At 39.1% G+C, this 20,405-nt stretch overlaps 1 protein-coding gene across 2 annotated transcripts in view; it reads left to right on the top strand.

Annotated features, from left to right (window-relative positions):
- The window catches only part of LOC135465884 (carboxypeptidase B-like), a 33,718-nt gene that overhangs the window by 2,388 nt on the left and 10,925 nt on the right, over positions 1–20,405 (top strand). Inside the window, exons 1-8 of one of the 2 annotated variants that reach the window (XM_064743252.1) lie at positions 1,441–1,461; positions 4,794–4,904; positions 8,125–8,200; positions 10,895–11,031; positions 11,450–11,543; positions 12,313–12,411; positions 19,468–19,566; positions 20,280–20,378. In XM_064743252.1, coding sequence (XP_064599322.1) covers positions 4,822–4,904; positions 8,125–8,200; positions 10,895–11,031; positions 11,450–11,543; positions 12,313–12,411; positions 19,468–19,566; positions 20,280–20,378 — 687 coding nt within the window. In that variant the 5' untranslated portion in view covers positions 1,441–1,461; positions 4,794–4,821. Of the gene's footprint in view, positions 1–1,440; positions 1,462–4,793; positions 4,905–8,124; positions 8,201–10,894; positions 11,032–11,449; positions 11,544–12,312; positions 12,412–19,467; positions 19,567–20,279; positions 20,379–20,405 lie in introns of those variants that run through there. The other variant, XM_064743251.1, reaches the window with a different exon arrangement.

Below are 20,405 nucleotides of genomic sequence, written 5' to 3'. Positions count from 1 at the left end.
AATGCAATACAGGAAATTAACAATCAAATCTAAAACGAAATAAGTTTGTCTGATTAGTGTGTTTGTTGATGAAACAAATTTCGCATGCTCCATGGCGTCGTGAAACTAACAATATGGCTACAATACTGCCGGAATGGCGTTCGGTCTTAATCATTTTATTTGTTTGTTAAAAATTCTCGGAGCACCATAGAAGAATGTCATATTGTATATTGTGCCATTGTTGTTTGGCAGAGAAAGCTACTTCCTATCACATACCTTGGATAATCAGATAATCTCACCATCAGGCGTAATTATCTTGAAGAGGCTCACCGAGTGGAAACATAGTTATCGCTTTGTTTGCGCTAATTGCCCTCAAGCCACTTTTAAGTGAAACGCTCTTACCCAAAAGCTCGTGCATGCGTGCGAATTCTTTATGATGCGCATGCGCGCGAACAAGTGTGCAGCAGTCGGCTATATAGGGCACATTTCTATCAACAGTAAATGCAAACTTAAACAATTATCACAGAAAAATGTATGTCATTAATATATAATGTCAAATGCACGGAAAATTTAAAATCAAGCATATTTAATCGAATATAAGAAAGCACGCCTACTAATCAATGTTTGTGACGTTTGTTTACGTGACCTTTGTTTTCTCAATGATATTATACATCAAAAGTAACAAATTGTTTGTCTACCTGGCGATGTCGACACGTTATGCATGCTTCCCTTTATTAAGGTGAGGTAAAATAAACCACCTGTGGTGTTGAGGGTGATTTTCATTTTGCCCTGCTTTGAAAAGAGGACAATGTCATCAGTGGCAGTGTGTAGTTCGGCATCTGCACAAACATTCGTCCCAGGTATACAGAGTTATCCGTACCACATAGACAATTCATGTTTGTTCAGACCCCAGCCCATCAATATTAGACGTGGAAAAAAAGAAAATAAACAAGTGTATGTCAACGTCAGCGGCGCGAACAAATCGAAACTATCAAATGCTCAAACAACCAATATGCTAAAATTTGCATAAGGTCGGCCACTGCGCATACTGTATGTAGGCAATCGGAATAAAAATCCCACCTACGTGGAAAATGACAAAAGATGTTGCTGATTTTGCCATGGAAGACGAAACTTAACTCTTTGGCCATATTTATACAGATAATACATAAATTGTTTTAGATCCATATCGAATCATGTAGTTTGACGTTGATAGTACCAGGGAAGAAAATGAGGTTGCCCTGAGTCAAAGGTGTGGTTGTTTGTCTTGCTGCTGTACTCAACGCACACATCTGGAGTAGACCTGTATAGCCTACATAGGCTAACTATTACCAACGTCATTTGGTGGGCCTTAAGCCCGTGGGTCAGCAGACTCACCTTAGGTTCCCACCTATGCGGAATGTCTATTGAATTACTCCTTCGACCTTGCCCAACCATCGTAGATAGCTATTGAAGGTTCGAGCATAGTGCTTAATAGAATCAAAGGTTTGTACTTGTCGTTGTTGTTTTGTATAAGGGTAATGTATAGCCTAATAACAGACGTACATCTATTGTGTGTACGACATGGAAACATCTTTTCTGGTGTAAGGCGTGACGATTTCTGAAAACGATTATTAAATTAGACCAGAGAATCCCTCAGAGATCGATGTTAACTTTATTAAGGGTTTATATCTTCTTTGTTTGTGTGTATGTTTTCATGAGAGCTTGATATTTACAGTTCCGCCTCTCCCAAAAAACTCAAGTCGCGGTACCCACACCAATATTTGGCCGATTAGTGCTTGACCTAATTGCTTGTCCTAAAAGCCAAGGTCTACACCAACACTCAAAAAATTAATCCGGAATTTTGTTGTCTGAGTGATGCTAGAATGTGTTCTGTTATTACAGCATAATATTCTGTCAAATTCACCATAATATTCTATTAGTCTAATAGAGGCATAGAATAGTTACGTTCAACAGAATAATCTGTTGCAATAATACAGATAATTATACCGATAACAAACATTCTGTTAAATTTAAATTTTCAACAGATTAGGATTTTTAGTGAACGTTCTTGTGTGTGTGTGTGTGTGTGTGCGTGTGTGTGTGTGTGTGTGTGTGTGTGTGTGTGCGTGTGTGTGTGTGTGTGGTTTGTTCACCACAGCTTCCAGATACTGCTCATATTTCAGCTCCACGCGAGGTACCCCAGCTCCAACTGAAATCCGCCATATTATCTTAGAGCCTCGTTTTGGGTTGGACTCACTGAACCTTATTTCGTTAGCTTTCACCCTTTGTAGTTCTCTGTCTATCACAGTATACAAAATATGTAAACTGCTGTAGTGTATCTAGAGGCGAACGCGTTAATCGCTTGGCCATAGCAGAGTTGTCTGTTAACGCAGTGATATACTGAGAGGGAATCTCCATCCAACTCTTTTCAAGAATTTAAACATTACCATTTGTTGTATGTCCATGTCCAAATTTTCGCATTTTGGAGAAAAATTACAACGGTTATGAAAACATAACTGACAGTAAAACATTACCTCTTTGTGGCATTTGAAAACAGCTAGCTATATTAAAAAATGCAAAGATGTAAAAGTTTGTAAACCTGGCTTTACGGAGTCACCAGCACCTCGGACTACACTATATGCATGTACATGATAGCCCTGGTCAACGCAAAGTTAATTTTTCCACATTTGGCCATCTTGTTTTCGGAGCCTCTTTGCCGCATGTGACACATCCAGTTACATCTCACAGGTGTTATCACTCCGCCGAGCAGACAGCGAAGAATTCTCGGATGTCCGGCACAGTAATCGGAATCCAATTGCAAATAATACTGACGCTTGTTTAAAATGGCTTCCGACAAAGTTTTAGTCATTTCATTTTAGTGCAAGTAATTAGGACATTTAAGTGCCTTTGATACAAAAGACACTCACTCGGAGGACTTGTCATTGACAGGGGCCTATTAGCACCTTATGGAAGAGCCATTTTGACACCATATAATAAATGGTGGGATTTCTCGCCCAAAGAGCTAATCATCGAGACGATCGATTTAGAAGTCGGCTCTCGGATTGTTTTCATGCTTCCATTCACAATACATACTGAGTAAACTGCCTCTCACAGAACATAATATATTGGGTCAAACTGACTGAATATTGAATGCTATATGTGTGGGTGGCCACTCTCAGAAATCATCGCGGCACTTTTTGCCCGAAATAACGTCACCTTTCGGCTCTCCATGAGAGACAGCTAATAATTATGGAAGGAAATCTGCGTACGATGTGACACTGAAGTGTCAACAGAAACATTCATATGAAAACATTGGTAAACAAAGTAAGAAGCATTTATAAACAGGGTTGTGTAAATGTGAATTAATAAAGAATACAGGAGCTTTCTTGATGTTAATCATCAAAACACACCGATACCGTGATGCAGGCGTTTTGCAAATTGAAATGGTTGCGATGTATTTTGAAATTTGCATTCGAAGTTGTCAGTCGGTTTCCATACATTTTCATTGCGTAATTGACGACTTCGTCCGATGATAAACTGTTTATCAAATCGAAAATATGGAATATTGATAGCTGTGGCACATTTTATATAGAATATTCCCTGTTGTTTTGCTTGAAACATTTAATTTTTCGTTTAAATTGTTTGAGTATAAATTTAGTCTGAAAGCTTGACGCTTGACCGTGTCACGTGGTCAATCACAAGGTGAGCTAACACAGCCCGGGTCATCCACCGATTAAGTGAGTGTAATTATTCGTTACCATTTCATAAATCTGAAGATTGTAGCGAGATTGGAATTCACTGTTTGACCCTTGGATGTGGACGTTTTGACTTCCGTGAAGCTTATTTATCAAAACGGCCATATCTTTGTTGTTCTTTTTTCAATAGTGTTTGTGATCGTCGATTGGAATTGGATTTTTAGTGGTTGTTGAGATTTAAAGAGAGGTCAACTTTATTTATTGGTCTATTGGAAGAAAGGGTGGAAGAAACCTTAGTGCCCGGTCTAAACCATCGACCTTTGACAAGTTATCGATGATGCCACATGTGACAAGTGATTTTCAATGAACCTTAAACTGTGCAAACGAGCCACATGAGCGTTCTCGATCACATAATAAAGTCACCAAGGCAGTGCGAGCTGGGGAATATACTTTCCCTGTCCATGCAATACCGGGTTTACTCAAATTGATATACAGTCATATGTCAGTGACAAATGAAATATAGATCACAAGATATAATATTTCAAGTTTAAAATAAAAATTCTAAAATCTAGTACTCCTCTGCTGTGTTATACACATGGATCCAAAACTATATGATGCATAACAAGCATACGTCCAAAAAAAGCTTTAAATCCCTTAAGGGTGAATGAAATGCGTATTTAAAGTGTAGTACGTGTAGCTCTGTTATAACTGTACAACTCATTCCTCATACGCATTCTGAATTTTTCCTGTCTGATTGCCTCTCCCCTGTACATGTTTTAAAAAGCTTTTGATCGGCACTAAAACTAACACGACGGAAAAATGAACGTTGTTGTGGAGTAATAAGCCAATATACTGTTAGTCCCATGTGTGCCTCTGCGTGCCTCTGCGCTGTATATGTACTTGGGCTGGCGCCCAATGAATTCGTGTAAATTTTTTATGAAGTAGCAGTTTTATAAAATTGTCTTTCATTAACTCAATATGGGTGAAGAAAATATCGTCAGTCCTTCATTTTATTGGCTGATAAGTGTGTCTATATGGAGGCACATTCGTCACAAATGAAGAAAGCTTTTCAGTTCTCCGAGGGCTTCGTACTGCTGTCCTTCTCTGTTCTGTTCAGTTCAGATATCATGTACTTTACAGGTACCTGCGCACAGTTTCCTGCCTCACGATGACGTCACTATGCGTGATGATTCTTGCTGGCCTCTCTTTGGTCCACAGTTTCCCGTCCGATTCAGAGAAACCGTACCGTGGGTGAGTCAAATAGTCCCTATAGGGTCGAATAAGGTACCAAGGTGATTAAAAAGAAAAAAAAAACAAAAACATTAACGTCAATAAGTTTTATCCTGTCTCCTATATTTATACTTAGATCTGTGATTTGGCAGTAGGAAATGGCACTAGCAGATGAGGTACATGCATTTCGTTATTGGATGCGGACAAAAGGAGAGGATTAAACCAAATCAAAAATCAAAGTACTGTTAGCAAGTTTGTATGCTTACAGGCCGACAGAAGATTGCATGTAGTAGTGGAGTAATGACCCAAACAATTATAGTCAAGGGTTTAGTGACTAACTTTTTTCCTCTGACCGCATAATTTTGACCAATTTTTTCTTGGCGAGTCGGTGACCAACATTAATTTGGTGACCAAGCTCTTCTGACATTGCACTTGCCTTGGTCAATGTTGACGAACCATCTAGAACCAGGAGGCCTTTTAAATAGCCAGAGATTCCTTTAAAGCCATTTCGGCCGATGTTATTTGTTCTATTCATGTTAAAAATCCGACACTGTTATTTGAGGGGAGAGGCTGGGAAAGTAAGAGTTTGCATGAATATTGAGATGTGTCGCGTAGGATTTTAGCGGGTGTACGCGAAATTATCAAAATTAAGAGGTATCGAGAAATGTAACCTGTAAATACTTACATGTAATATCAAAATTGATTCGTATCGCGTAGAAATTTGACAAGTAAATATTTACTGTCAACATTGAGGTGTATCGGGAACAAATTTAACAATCAAATGCTTAGCATCCAAATTAAAAAAATATTAAGTATTTACTTAATATTAAAATTAAGGCGTATCGCCTACAAATTTAGCTACGTCCAATAGCGAGATGTGTTTAATTATATGCACTGTAAAAATCAATCGATTCTCCCAGTTATCAGTTTCATATATAACTGACAATGCGAACGGCTTCCTGCTTAATCGTCAGTACCATGCATAAACGTTGTACCGAAATGTTTTATTTCTCAGTATAAAGTCTTATCGAAGTTTTCTCAACAAACATTGTCCCTTTTTATCTCATCTTTTTCTCTGAACCATTTGAATAAGACATTGATTTAGGCAGCAGCTTGTTAGAAAGTGTAAGTGCAGTTTTCTAATTGGATTTTCCCGTTACAGTTGAGATTAAATCTAAGCTTGGGGGTTCAGCTGTATATATAGCCAACTTAGTGACCTTGTTCTGCAACAGCTGGGAAACATTTCTTGAATGACAACATTTTTTTACGACCTTGAATTTTTTTTATAATTTTTACTTTTACTTTGGCACCTGTCTCGTTTTCCCCTCAGCAACATAGTTCCAGAAGTACAGGCAGTTTGGGCTATTTGTTAATAAAATGATAAGCGTGATAAAATTGATTGAATTTGATAAATACGTGCAACTGAAATGCAAGAGGAAAGCGAGAAATAAAAACGGAATGTGTTCGTCGCCAGCGTGTTCTCAGACCAGACGTAAATTGGAATGGCGAGAAAGTGTGAATGAAAATTGATGCTTAGTGACGTGGAAGACGACTTTTACCACGAATACTACCAAGTTAGATAATTTGTGATATCCTAATAAGCAAGTATAACTACTTCCGCCTACACCCCAAACGTCTCGATTAATTATTTGTTCTATCTTTATTTTCCTATCTCTTTTGCTTTTTCAATAGCCAGCGTCTTAAGTGGGTAATTTGGAAACTATTTGCACTGATATATTAAAAAAATTAATTTTTCATTGTCACCAAACTGCATGATGATACAGAACACAAGTAAAAACATAAGGACACCCCTCATCTTTTTGAACATTTCATCATCAATAATGAATGCTACTTTTTTCCATATATACTGCTGTAAGTTTCTTGATATTCTTTTTGGAAGAATATTGATTGATTGGAAACAATAAAAACCAGCCCTACGCGCTGTCTATTTATAAAATGGATGGGAACTAGAAATCCAGTGCGATTTTTATGACGATGTACGAGTGAGAGGAAAGATAACACATAGTTAGGATTGACTGCCTCTGAATTATTGAAAGAAAACTCCAATATATCTTGCATACAAATGGAATACTTAAAATTTTCATTTTACACTATCAATACTGTTTGTTTTTTTGGGTTGTAGAGAACAAGTGTCAATCATATATATGTATCGTTTTGTCTATTATTCACAAAGCTATATGCATGGCTTTATATGTACACGGAGTAACACGGACGTTGACTAAATCATTTGTCACAAATAGCACACCCACTTTGTGCAGGACTGTAACATTTTAAAATAGCCCATTCGTGAACTCTCACTGATCATTATTATAGTAAACACAAAACTGGACACAATTGCTTTAAAATTAAGATGCGACTGAAGCACAAAGCTAAGTGGAAAATGGCTAGATTCTTTCGTCATAAGGATTTTAGCTCGGTGGTGTTGTACGAGAGAATAAACCCAGAGCAGCGGCGACAGTGTAATAGGTAGCAAATGGTTACAAGCAACCTGTATCTTGTCAGTTCATCTCAGATACGGTTTTATTCTAACTGTTCATGTAAATGCTTAAAACATAGACGCCTTTAGCACCATAGCTAGACACAACCGCTGACACATGATGGCGTGGGTTCAATACCGGTCCTTGACAGGGAATATTGTTGATTCCCCCAAATCTGTTGTTCCTAGGGCCTTTAGGATAATGTGCAGATGACGGATCTCGTTGGTCCGTTTGCACAATCTTACGTTCTCTCCTGACACTCGTTGTCTGAGACGATTAAAATGCTGGCACCCTGGCTCTCTTGACCTATGAATTCGTGAGTTCGAATCCAGGTGGCATTGGTCCCCCCACCCATCAAGCTTACCGTCATTGTATAAGTGGAAAACTCAAATAAATATTTACCTAAAACAAGTCGTTTTCTTTGGCACTGTTGGGGGCTGTAAGTGGTTACACAACTATTCTATTTCTTTTTACTCAAGAGTCTAACCATTATGTCCTTACAATCTATCTACACATGTGTTTGACTAAAATTGAGCAGAACAGATATTTGTAAGCACTAAATCAGAACATAGATTGTCATTAAAAACGTTTCCAGAAGTTCCCTTTGTGATGTCGACATGGTGAATGGCAATTTTATATAGGGCAAATACATCTATGAATAACGTAAGAAATGCCTTTTTGTGTTCTGTTACTTTTATTACTTTCGAATTTGTTCGAGTATTTCTGAATTTATTTCTTTGCAGCCATCAGGTTTTTGACATCACCACTGAACACGAGAATCACAAAGATATCGTATCACAACTTGTGGATGAACACGAGGTATGTTTGATCACAAGCCCGAGTGCTCTCTTAACACGCAATAAAGTTAAAATAATACGTGTTAAACATTTTAAAATGCCAGGCTGTGTAATGATTGTTTGCAGGTTGTAGCACAATGTTACATTACAAGGTTTTTAACATGTATAATGCGGAGTGCAATACATAAAAGTGTTTATTTTATATATATTTTTTTATTTATTTGATTGGTGTTTAACTCAGTACTCAAGAATTTCATTTATACGACGGCGGCCAGCATTATGGTGAGAGGAAACCGGGCAGAGCCCGGGGTAGCAGACAACAACCCGCAGGTTGTTGACAGACCTTCCCACGTACGGCCAGAGAGGAAGCTGTACTTACTCTGTACTTACAGCGACCGCATTAGTGAGAGGCTCCTGGGTTATTACGTTGCGTTAGCCCGGTAATTAACTGAGCCACGGAGCCCCCCTATTTTATATAGAAGATATGGTGTTAAATTACAACGTTTTGTAATTATTTTGTAATGTGTTTAACACTTTAGAAACTGTTAACTTTACATTATAAACACTCTCCATCTCCCACCACTGCCAAAATGTTGAATTTAACATTGTTAAAGTTAAATAGCATTCCAGTGTTAATAGAGTATAGACGTTCACCCGCATAGGTGTTAAGGAGTGGCGGTGTAAGGAATGATGAAAGATAGTTGTGCTGGGAGTGGTGAAGCCAATCAAAATAAATACAAAGTGTTCATGCCATTCTTGAAGCCAATCTTCTTGTACACACGCACGCCTCACCTTGCTGTTTCTAAGCGCAGTTTTGTTAGCCGGTATCACGTTATTTGCTGTTTTTCATTGCATATAGGGGCCTCCGTGGCTCAGTCGGTTAGCGCGCTAGCGCAGCGTAATGACCCAGAAGCCTCTCACCAATGCGGTCGCTGTGAGTTCAAGACTAGCTCATGCTGCCTTCCTCTCCGGCCGTACGTGGGAAGGTCTGCCAGCAACTTGCGGATAGTCGTGGGTTTCCCCCGGGCTCTGCCCGGTTTCCACCCACCATAATGCTGGCCGCCGTCGTATAAGTGAAATATTCTTGAGTACGGCGTAAAACACCAATCAAAAAAAAAAATCATTGCATATACATGCCTTGGTCGATTTGTCCTTTGCCATTTGTTGTCTCTGACAGATATAAGGCATGGCCAGTCGATGCTGTGTCATTTGCTGTTTCTCCCTGTATACCTGGTTTGGTAGAGTTGTGCTGTGCCATTTGTTGTCTCTCGTGGATGGAAGGCATGTCCAGTCGATGCTGTGTCATTGGCTGTTTCTCCCTGTATACCTGGTTTTGTAGAACTGTGCTGTATCATTTGTTGTCTCTGACAGATATAAGGCATGGCCAGTCGATGCTGTGTCATTGGCTGTTTCTCTCTGTATACCTGGTTTGGTAGAACTGTGCTGTATCATTTGTTGTCTCTGGTAGATGTAAGGCATGGCCAGTCGATGCTGTGTCATTTACTGTTTCTCCCTGTACACCTGGTTTGGTAGAACTGTGCTGTATCATTTGTTGTCTCTGGTAGATGTAAGACATGGCCAGTCGATGCTGTGTCATTGGCTGTTTCTCCCTGTATACCTGGTTTGGTAGAGTTGTGCTCTATTATTTGCAATGTCTGGTGACAGCCTGGTATGGCCAGGTCGTATTGTATGTTCGGCATCATTTGCTATTTCACCTAAATGATAAATGATATTTTACAGGGAAATTCAAAACTTTACATGGTGTTGAAATTATAAACAGTTCAAATGAAACGTGTGGGATTGATAACAAACTGGTCAGTTGAATAGTGTGACGCGTTGTGCTTGTTACTGTACCTCGGTTACTGCTTCATCTCCTATCACAGTTATCGGGTATGATATAATGACAGGCACTATAATGAATGTAGTAGTCAAGAAATGACGTATTGCATAACCAGGCCATCGTGCATGTCATGCCAAGGTTCTTTACAGAATAATAAGAAAATGGTGGCCGGGTACACGGTCAGTTAAAAAATTGCACTTAAACGAGGCCTTCCGTACTATTAATACTTTGGAAACCGGACAACTTTGACATCGTCATTTTAAAGAAGAACGCCTGGAGGAGATTGGTCGATCACTCATTGTTGATATCTGGGAGATATAACGGAAATAACGGGACTGCATAGCTTCCTGGTTGCTATAGCAAAGGTTAGGCTGCACTCAGCGTCCCGTACTCCCCTGGCACGGCGGACCGGAATAGGGGACGTGAAGTGGACAGTTCGGACATCCCTCAGATCGACTCACCCACACTTTCGTGATGGTGGGAACCTTTGGAGATTGGTCAGACAATTATGCCATTGAAAAGGACGCGGTATTTTTCTGTTCTTATTCATGTAGTCAAACAAAGTACATAGATGTGCTATATGGACGTTATGGAATTATCTACCATGACAAATATATCAGACATCTTGCCAACATGGTCACCGAAACAATACTAGCCATATTTCGCTCTGACAATGTTGGCAGTAGGGATCACAGCTAACATTTATTTGAATAGATAAATCGTCATTTTTTCATCTCTCCGTTTAGTTATATTTGAGCTAGTGAGTTCAAACCTATCTCAAATACGCCATCCCCCCCCCCCCCCCCACTAATTGCAAAAGGAACAGAACAAGATGCTGTATGTAACTGATGTCTCCTTGTTTTTTTCGCCCCCCAGCTGGACGTTTGGCGGTACCCCAAGTCTCTTGGAGGCTCGATGAGCGTCAGAGTGAGGCCGGAATATGTCGCTAGGGTGTTGGACTCGCTCAACAAGCATGGCCTACACTACAGGATTAAGATCCGCGACGTTCAAGAGTAAGTTAGCAATGCACGCAAGAGCCCATTCGTATACGTCTTGCTCCTTCCCCTTAGCTCAAAGACATCACGGACAGCTTTCTTAATTATACTCTGTACGAATATTGCATCAGGAAAACCTAGAAACCGAACATGATTATAGCGGCCTTGAGGACGCCATGCCCCAATATGGATGACGTGTAACGATTCCATCTTGAAAGAAAACTGTAAAATAGTATAATAGATTACAGCATGGGGAATAAAATCGGAACACTATGATAGCTGGCAAATGGTCATATGTAATTGGTTAAATCCGTCCTCTTGTCAGTTTACCTCAGTCAGGGTTTTATTCCGACTGTTCATGGCTTAGGCAGAGTTAGGTAGAAAAAGAGTTAGGTATTTAATTCAAATCGAATTGCGAAATTTTTCTCCTCCACAGCTTAGTCGATGAAGAGTTACAGTCCATCACAGAACGTCACCGATCGAAAAGAGCTACCTCCTTCGACCGCTACAATTACAACAGCCACGCCAAAGTAAGTCTAGTTGAACTGATCATGTCTTGGTGGAATGTCCTTGGTAGGTACGGCATGGAAGCCCCTTTCGAAGGTTGCAGTAGATGAAGAGATAACAGTTTTCAGGATTCAGACACATCAAACAGGCATTCGTAATGCCTTCTTGCATTAAAGTAAATGAGGTATATAGTCTAACCCGATGGGGTCGTACATCATAGAAATGTTTAGCGAATCGCTCTGCATCACCTACAGGTGTAGCGTTGCACAGGATACACATTATGCTGATAGAAGAGATACGTTTTGCATATGTAATCTCTGTCGATGAAAGGAGGAATTTTTTATTATTTATTTCATTAGTTTCCATCTCTGTACTCAAGAATATTTCACGTATACCGTTACGACGGGGGTTGGGTTTGTGAATGAAGGAAACCTGAAAGAACTCGGATAATATCATCACGCTTCGTTAGTTATCAGCGCCATTCACCAGGCCAATGACGATAGACTTCATGGCGTAAAACCGCAGCCGAATTGGCGAGACCTTTACCAATGTCATGGGGTAATCCAATGTAGCCAGATCAACGTTCAGCTGGGCCAACAATGACCTACAGACTATATACGAATACAATGGGTCCGTAAAATAAAAGCACGATGAATATTGCCTTCCACAGAAGGCCCATACTCTGCCTAAATGACCAATGGCGATCATTTTTCTGTGCTATAACGTCGGGTTAAACCTTATTCGTTCATTTTTCTGTCTTTAATCTTTTTTGGTTCTGATTTTTTTTTTCAGATTAATGAATTTATGGCCAGTTTGGCTGCTCAGTGCTCAGCCTGCAGAATAGAAAATATTGGTAAAAGCCTTCACGGTAGAGACATGGATGTTTTGGTGGTAAGTTCATGCACGGAATATCACAACAAACCACGTAATTAACAGTTATACGCGTGACAGTGGTCACGATTTTAGGGTATTTAATGTCACAAGCAATATGGTATTAGACCAATCCTAAACGGATTTTATTAATTGATGATAATATGTGTTATTGCATTAGTTCGAACATAAATAATTATATTGTATATTACCGGTCGCTTGAATTGCGGTCAACTAAAATGGCATTGAGTTGCAAAATACATGCCTGGAGTATGTGACGTCACGCTCAACTGGCCTATGTTTGATCCGTCAGCTCCTTTCTTTCGCTGGTTTACGAACAAAGAGAGACGGTAGTTGAGGGCATTATCAACAGATACGTTTTAGTTTTTAATTTTGTATGTAATAATGTCTCCGTGGCTCAGTTTATTAGCGCGCTAGCGCCGCGTAATGACCCAGGAGCCTCTCACCAACGCTTTCGCTGTGAGTTCGCTGTGAGTTCAAGGCCAGCTCATTGCTGACTTCCTCTCCGGCTGTACGTGGGAAGGTCTGCCAGCAACCTGTGGATGATCGTGGGTTTCCCCCCTTTGCTCCCACCATAATGCTGGGATAGTATAAGTGAAATATTCTTGAGTACGGTGTAAAACACTAATCAGATAAATAAATAAGTAAATAAATAAATTGTATGTAATAAAAGGGTTAAGCTTCTCTGGTTCTTTGCTTACCCACCCAGAGTGTGACTGTGATCTGACGATACACTATGATAATAGAGAGCCGTTCATTCGTGGATACTTGATACGTTTGGTTTATATTTCTCAATACGTAGTATATGATGTGGCCTAACATATAAAACTATATAAAGAAAAAGCTTATCAGTTTTCTTCTTAACTGTGGCGTAAAAATACCTCTAAAATGCAGCTTCTCATTAAGTTGCCTTCTGTGGAGACGTCAACGACGATAACTGTTAAAACAACTTTATTTGGGGACGGGCCGAATTGGGGGCGCTAAGCTGCTCCCGCATTCCGAGTTTGTTCACCGATGACGTCATTTCCGAATATTTCCGACCATTGACGGAACATAAAAACATGCATAAAACAGAGTTTATGAAGAAATATAAAATTTTTCGTCAATAAATGACCTTTTTTGACATCTTCCTTCACACTCCTTAAAACTGTACTTTTATAATACACTTAAAAAATTAATCTGTTAATTTTAACAGAAAGTCTGTTGTGTGAGTGATGTTAGAATGTATTCTGTTATTGCAGCAGATTGTTGTGTTAAATATAACATACATATTCCATTACTTCCACATAAAAACTCTATTAGACTAACAGGATATTATGTTAAATATGACAGAATATTGTGTTAAAATAACAGAATACATATTAGCATCACTCAGACAACAGAATTTCTGTGAAAGTAACAAATTAATTTTTTGAGTGGACCTTCTTATGTATTCTTTAAAAACGAAACCACTATAAGGGATAGAGCGAGATATACGCCAAGCTATCCCTGAATCGTAACGAAAAATTTTCGAAAGATCTTTATTATGTCTGTAGTCACCCCAGAGACCTTATGAAAAACGTGTGGCCTTAAATCCCGTATTTCCAGACTATCACCATGACATCGGACATCAAGACAGCATAAAAAATAATTGCCATAATTCCTATAGTTAGCATCTTTCCAATTTAACCCAGCGCCAACTACAAAAGCCAACAGAGCCTAAATTTGATGTTCTGTTATACACGGCGTAGGAACGCAGTGCAAACCCCCTCCTGGGTGATGTATCACTCGTACAAAGATGCCCGGATAATACTCTTCTATCCAAAAGCGTATCTCGCATAATGTGGTCTAACGATAAAAATTAGTTGTATGTGCATTTTCACAAATAGGACCATTTAAACGCCTCCTCATACAGCGCTGTTCTTGCGATTTGATTGATGTTCTCTTTATTGAGGAATTATTATCTGGGTTTTCACCTCCTGGTGTTTTGCTGTAATTATGTAAAAATCAGCTGGATTCTAGCCTGGAGTCCGACGTCTTAAACGGGCCAAATCTTTCTGTAGAAGAAACACCTGGCGAGACAAACACGGTAACTCTTATTTTTACCTTGCTACAGACGTTACAAGTTTTGATTAATTTATATCTGGCGTAAGGGTACAGAATCGAAACTTGTTAAATACAGCACATAAAAGTGTCACAGACGACAGATTGTCGTAAAATCGTAAAATGCTTGCTCACTGATACTGGTCTTCTCATAATCAATCTGCCTCTGAACAGTATGGTCGCTAGCTTTCAAGTGCTGCTTCCGGTTGTTCGATTGCGACTTTAATACAAGAGGTTGTGTCAGATATGTATCGTGGCGGTTAACGATGGTTTAGGCCAGGAACTGTTTTTTTCCCTCATGTAAAACAGGCTACAGCCTCATATGAAATGCTCTCAAAATTGTAAAGTGTTTAGATAAAATCTGGCCATACAGACGGACTGGTCGTTAAAATGATCCAACTGCTAAAAACACTGATTGTGTCTACATAAATCTTAAAGGAAAATGACGTCGGTTTAGCTTTCAATTTATTACACTTTAACATGTGTGTTAAGAGCCTAAACACGAAGCTCCACACAATCTTGCTTTTACTTTTTAAGCACATGATTTGCTAAACATGTAATGAGAAAAGGTGTTTAGGTTGAATTGCGGAGATATAAAACATGTGAAGGGCACAAAATATTTTGCACCGGAAATCCTAAACATGTTTACCTCAAAACACATGGTATGCTAAACATGTTTGATACCTATCCACAAAGCAACAGCAAACCTCCACACATTACCTGCTTATTAATAAATTAAATGTTTTCATTGACAACAGTATTTACTGAAGGCTTGTAAAAGTATGCAAAGCTTAACTGTTCATTATAAAGCACTGAAGTAATGTTGAAAAGGACATTGATCCGTAGCAAACAAACCGATCTCTCACAAGACTTACCACCATTCTAACTGAATAGTATACCACAACTGTACTCTAATCAATGTCCAGTCATACAACTCATAGACATTACTTGCAGGTAATTAAATACTGAAACCGTAAGTTTTGTCCTGATATTATGACAATGAACTGACTTTCTATCTGCCACAATTTACCACCTTCACAAGTCCAACGTCATGTTCGCTTCGCTGCTGTAGGACCCTTGGTTGAATTTAACACTGCAGACATAGTTCGACTTAGTTATAGGTGAGTCTTATCTAGGTCAATCACTGAAAACTCTCAGGCTCAGCACATATCTTCAGTCACAAGTCAGGTTGTTCCTATAGAAATCCAAGTGTGATTGTCGTCATATGTGCCCAGTTAATATTATCAAGATTGCCTGTGGATAATGCAATTGGCCATAGTACCTTTGCTCTAGCACTTCATTGGTTAAACCGTGCTACGTATACTTGAACTGAACTAAAAATTACCGATGAAAGATGCCGGAGTTAACCTTAAGAGATGAAAGAATATGGCCATAAAAACTGGCAGCACAATGTATGTGCTAAAGAACAATCAATACAAAACAAGATGTAAGCAATGAATTTTGTTATTAAGTAAATTATGCTATATACATGTACTAAGACAGTTATTAGTCCTAGTAGTTAACATGTTTCTGGTCACTATTGCTTAATAGTGACATACAGTGCAATTGTTTATTGATAGTAAATATTTTACGAAATTAAAGGCCTATCTGGCACGGAATTCATTAGCTTGTACTATTACTGTGCAGTGTCTGTACAAATAGCATCTCATAAAATTCTCAAACTTCTGTAAATTTTGCTTATTCATTCACTTGCTTGCTTTGTGCTTTAATTAACAAGGATTTTGGGTTATTTTTGTCTGCGATATATATGGTGATACTGACACCTTACTCTTTTTCAACCATACTCTTTCCAAGGAAGAACTGAAGTCATAATGATGTGCAACTGTACAAGGGTAAAATAAGATTGCAATCTGTATTACCTGTACAACAGTCATAAATTGGTGAAGTTTGTTGGACTTCTCCACATTGTCTTCTGGCATTCAACGACTCCAGTTCATCTGAAACACAAATTAGTGACTTATTATTTCCAAACAGTAGAACTGGTTTACAAGGTGTATAGAAAGACCCACCAATTAGAATTTCTCATGCACCTACATTTAAAGGTACATAAATTTATTGATTTTTTTTTTTTATATAGGCCTATCTTTTATAACCATGCTCTAAATTTCACTTTACATACACCTGACTGTCACTCCACTGGAAACGCATATAAAATCATACATAAATATATAATACATATATACATTATATATAAATGAAAAGAATATATCTCACCTGTGAATGCATCTGGGGTATATAGTACTACCACTTACCAGGTTTACATCCCCTGCATGGAATAATACATGTAGGTCTGACCATGGGCAGTATGTTACGCATAACTAGAAAATGGCACTAAATCAATATATGCTAATATGGAAAAGGCAGAATGAATGACTTTAATATAACTGGAATTTTATACACTTCGGTATGAGAAAAGATAAAAGCAATGAGTACATACCAGTGCCGCTACCACAAATACGGACACACTCCTCGACATCTTCTCTTCCAAAACTGAGCAGAGGAACAGCCTCGTTTTCAATTAGATCACTTGAACTATGGCAAGCGTGCGCAAATAGAACGTGTAGAGGCCTACACATGTTTAGACTGAACACGTTCGGTTAGCAACTGAACTAAAGAGCAGACCCATAAAAATCGGCATGTAGACATGTTTAGCTGTTACGTGTGTTCTAAATGATGTGCTTACTTTTCCGTGAAGCAATTCTATATGTTTAGACAGATAACTGGTTAGCTTTGTGTCATCTTTGTGTTTAGCTCGGATATGCTCGTACAAATGCCCTATGGCCAATAAACGACGATTACATGTTTACACTAATCGTGTTTAGCAGTTAAACATCATGAAACAAATTGACATGTCAAACTTTTTCAGGTGTTTCCGACGTGTGTTAATAACCCAAACCACATTTATAGTGTAGTGACCATGCTAAAACTTCCCGAGATATGGGCGCCGGCTATGAGCGTCCATCTTCGAAGGAGTTGCCGCTACAATAATACTGATATTAACATGTTAAAATATGGTGTCCTCCAATGTCTTTTATCAAAAGCCGAAATTCTTGTTCATAAATATATCTAAAAAAAATCGTTATTCTCAGGAGGAAGGAGTGTTTAGGTATAATGTTATGCCAGTAAGCAGGATTCGTTTCGCAACAGAACAGTTAGCCACTGATTTAATTGTCTGGTAGTAGTGTGTTGAACGGGGGATTAAAACGTTCAAATCGTAAGAGTCAAATCAGATCCGAGGCTTGGGAAATGGTAATCAGCTAGCCGTGATCCGTATGTAAGTATATATGCTTGGAGTTTTACGTCGTACTAACTTAACAATTTTGGCTGTCATATGAAAAGTAGTAATTGGGTGTGTAGGCCTACTGCGTCTTCTTGCGACCAAAGTTCAAAGTGCTGCCGACACTGAAGTATCATGCCGAAGACACCAGACATGGCATCCTACCCAGATTATACTGACACCGGGCAAACCAGTCCTGTTTCCTTGCTCTGGCCTCTCAGCGATGAGCACCAAGCGAGGCAGTAACAAGTATCATTTTTAATGTATTTGGGATGATTACGGCGTCTCCTGACGTCAAGGCGGTTGCTCTAACCAGTAGACCATGCACCGAAGCGGTCAGCCGTGTTACCTATTTATTATAACTAATCAGTACATACGAACTGTGGATATTTGATCCATTGTTGTTTGCGTGCCATACAAACAATTTGGCATTCATTAGATTGAAGTTTCTCAAGAATGGTTTATTTTCGCTTTTCTTAACTTGTCTATAGTCTATTAACAAGGGGCACGATCAGCATTTACACATTATCAAAATCTGATAAATCGGTATGAATAGCTGAAAGTATGACGACGGCTAGATATAAAAAAGAACTTAACCTCAAGTCCATTCGACACAGGTTCATTGATTCATGTACAAAATGGTTTATCTTAACCATATGTATCAGTGCAATGCTCAGCAATTTACCTTCACGCCTTCCCACAGCTGTGTTGATCAGTGGCCTCGTTATATTGATTCAGAATATTCAAACACGCATGATTTATGCTTGATTTATGGCATGTTCTTCCCACAACACTGTAATCTCTCGCCATTTTCAATTGCCTACATAGATGACCTTGTCAACATTATACATCAGGAAATGGACAAATCTGTATTTCCCCACTGGAGTATGCATTTGAGATTTAATCATGCAAAATACCACGACATCTTCCTAATTCAGTATGGAAGCCGGATGAAGTCATCTCGTCTCGAGGGACGAGATGTCCTCATCTGGCGTCCATACTACAGGCAAGAAGCGGGCGTTCTTCTTTTAAGAACGAGAGGTTCTTGTCATTTCTTATTTCTCCACATGGACGTGTTTTTGTTCCTGTTTTAAACACCATTATTAGATGAAGCGAGGCAAAGGTGTTACATGCTTAAGAAAATTGCCCCATGTATGCTTCAGTGTACAAAAATTAGACCTTACAATCATTATAACGACCTTCTATAAAAAAATCTTCTAACGCTTCCATATTTCTGCATTTAGTGATATCTAGGACATGTGAACGGTGTCTCCTGCATGAGTGGCACGTGGTAAAGTGCTCGATAACCAAAACGTTGGCACACGAGGTTCGAACCCAGCCACGGACAGGGAATTTCTGGATTATTCTGGAGCCTTAAACCTTAGCTCTAAACAAGAATTAGTTTGTCTTCTTTGTTAAATGTAACAACAGCACAACATGTTGAATAATTCTCAACCAGTGAAGTCTTAAAAAGGTGCTACTGTCATCACCACATATACTTTACCTAATTCTGTTTACTCCGTGCTCAATTTGCTGCAATACTGTTGAATTATTCACGGGAACAGTTAGAATAACATCCTTTAAATTCACAAGAGGCCGGATTTCAATCTGTGTGATATATATGACGATAGACGATAAACTCTAACCATCTCGCTATACATGTCTCTATGTTACAGATCAGTAACGGTCCAAACAAGCCGGCTATCTTCATTGACGGTGGAATACACGCCAGGGAATGGATATCTCCAGCCACAGTCATTAACCTGTTCTACACGGTAATGCCAGATGTTAACTCATTCGATATAACGATACAGTTTCATGCAGTTCCATTGGCAATAAATGCCCATTAACCAGACGTGTGAAACGATCTGCTATGTCAGTTTCACGACACTTGGGAGTGATAGAAACCATACACTGATGGCCCGTATTACTCTACAAACCAGTGATGTCACTCATCACCCCATAGAAACCAGTTACGTCACGCATCAGCCCATAGAAATCATTGACGTTACGCACTGGCCTATAGAAACCAGTGACGTTACGCATCGGCCTATAGAAACCAGTGACGTTACGCATCGGCCTATAGAAACCAGTGACGTTACGCATCGGCCTATAGAAACCAATGATTAGTTTCCAGCTTGGCTGCTGGATAATTCTCGGTTATGCGATAATAAGCATGAAAGGCTATGCGTACGGAAGTTTATGTGAAGGGCTCGAAATTAGGACTTGGCAGATGGAAAACTAAAGGCAGTTTCATTTATATATTCTCCTTGTGAGAACGTTTTGTTGCAAAGAATCATAATCATTTTCTGTGACCTTGGCATATTTTTTTTTTACATATCTAACTGATCTTAAATAATGGATTGTTTTGAACATCGCCCATTTAAATCTGCCAGAGTGATGATAGTCTCGTCTTATATGGGCTTTTTTCTGGCAGGAACATATGGCGTTAATATGTATAAATGTAAAATATCGCTCCTCTTCCCAGATCGCTACGGACCCGTCTGTCAGCTACATGATCGATTGGTTTGATTGGTACTTTCTACCTGTGGCTAACCCAGACGGCTACGAACACAGCAGATTATCCGTAAGTAGTCCTACACGTGTCATTAAA

Source organism: Liolophura sinensis, chromosome 5 (genome assembly GCF_032854445.1).
Source record: "Liolophura sinensis isolate JHLJ2023 chromosome 5, CUHK_Ljap_v2, whole genome shotgun sequence".
Classification (NCBI taxonomy): domain Eukaryota; kingdom Metazoa; phylum Mollusca; class Polyplacophora; order Chitonida; family Chitonidae; genus Liolophura; species Liolophura sinensis.
This window is presented reverse-complemented; position numbering and strand designations above follow the sequence as displayed.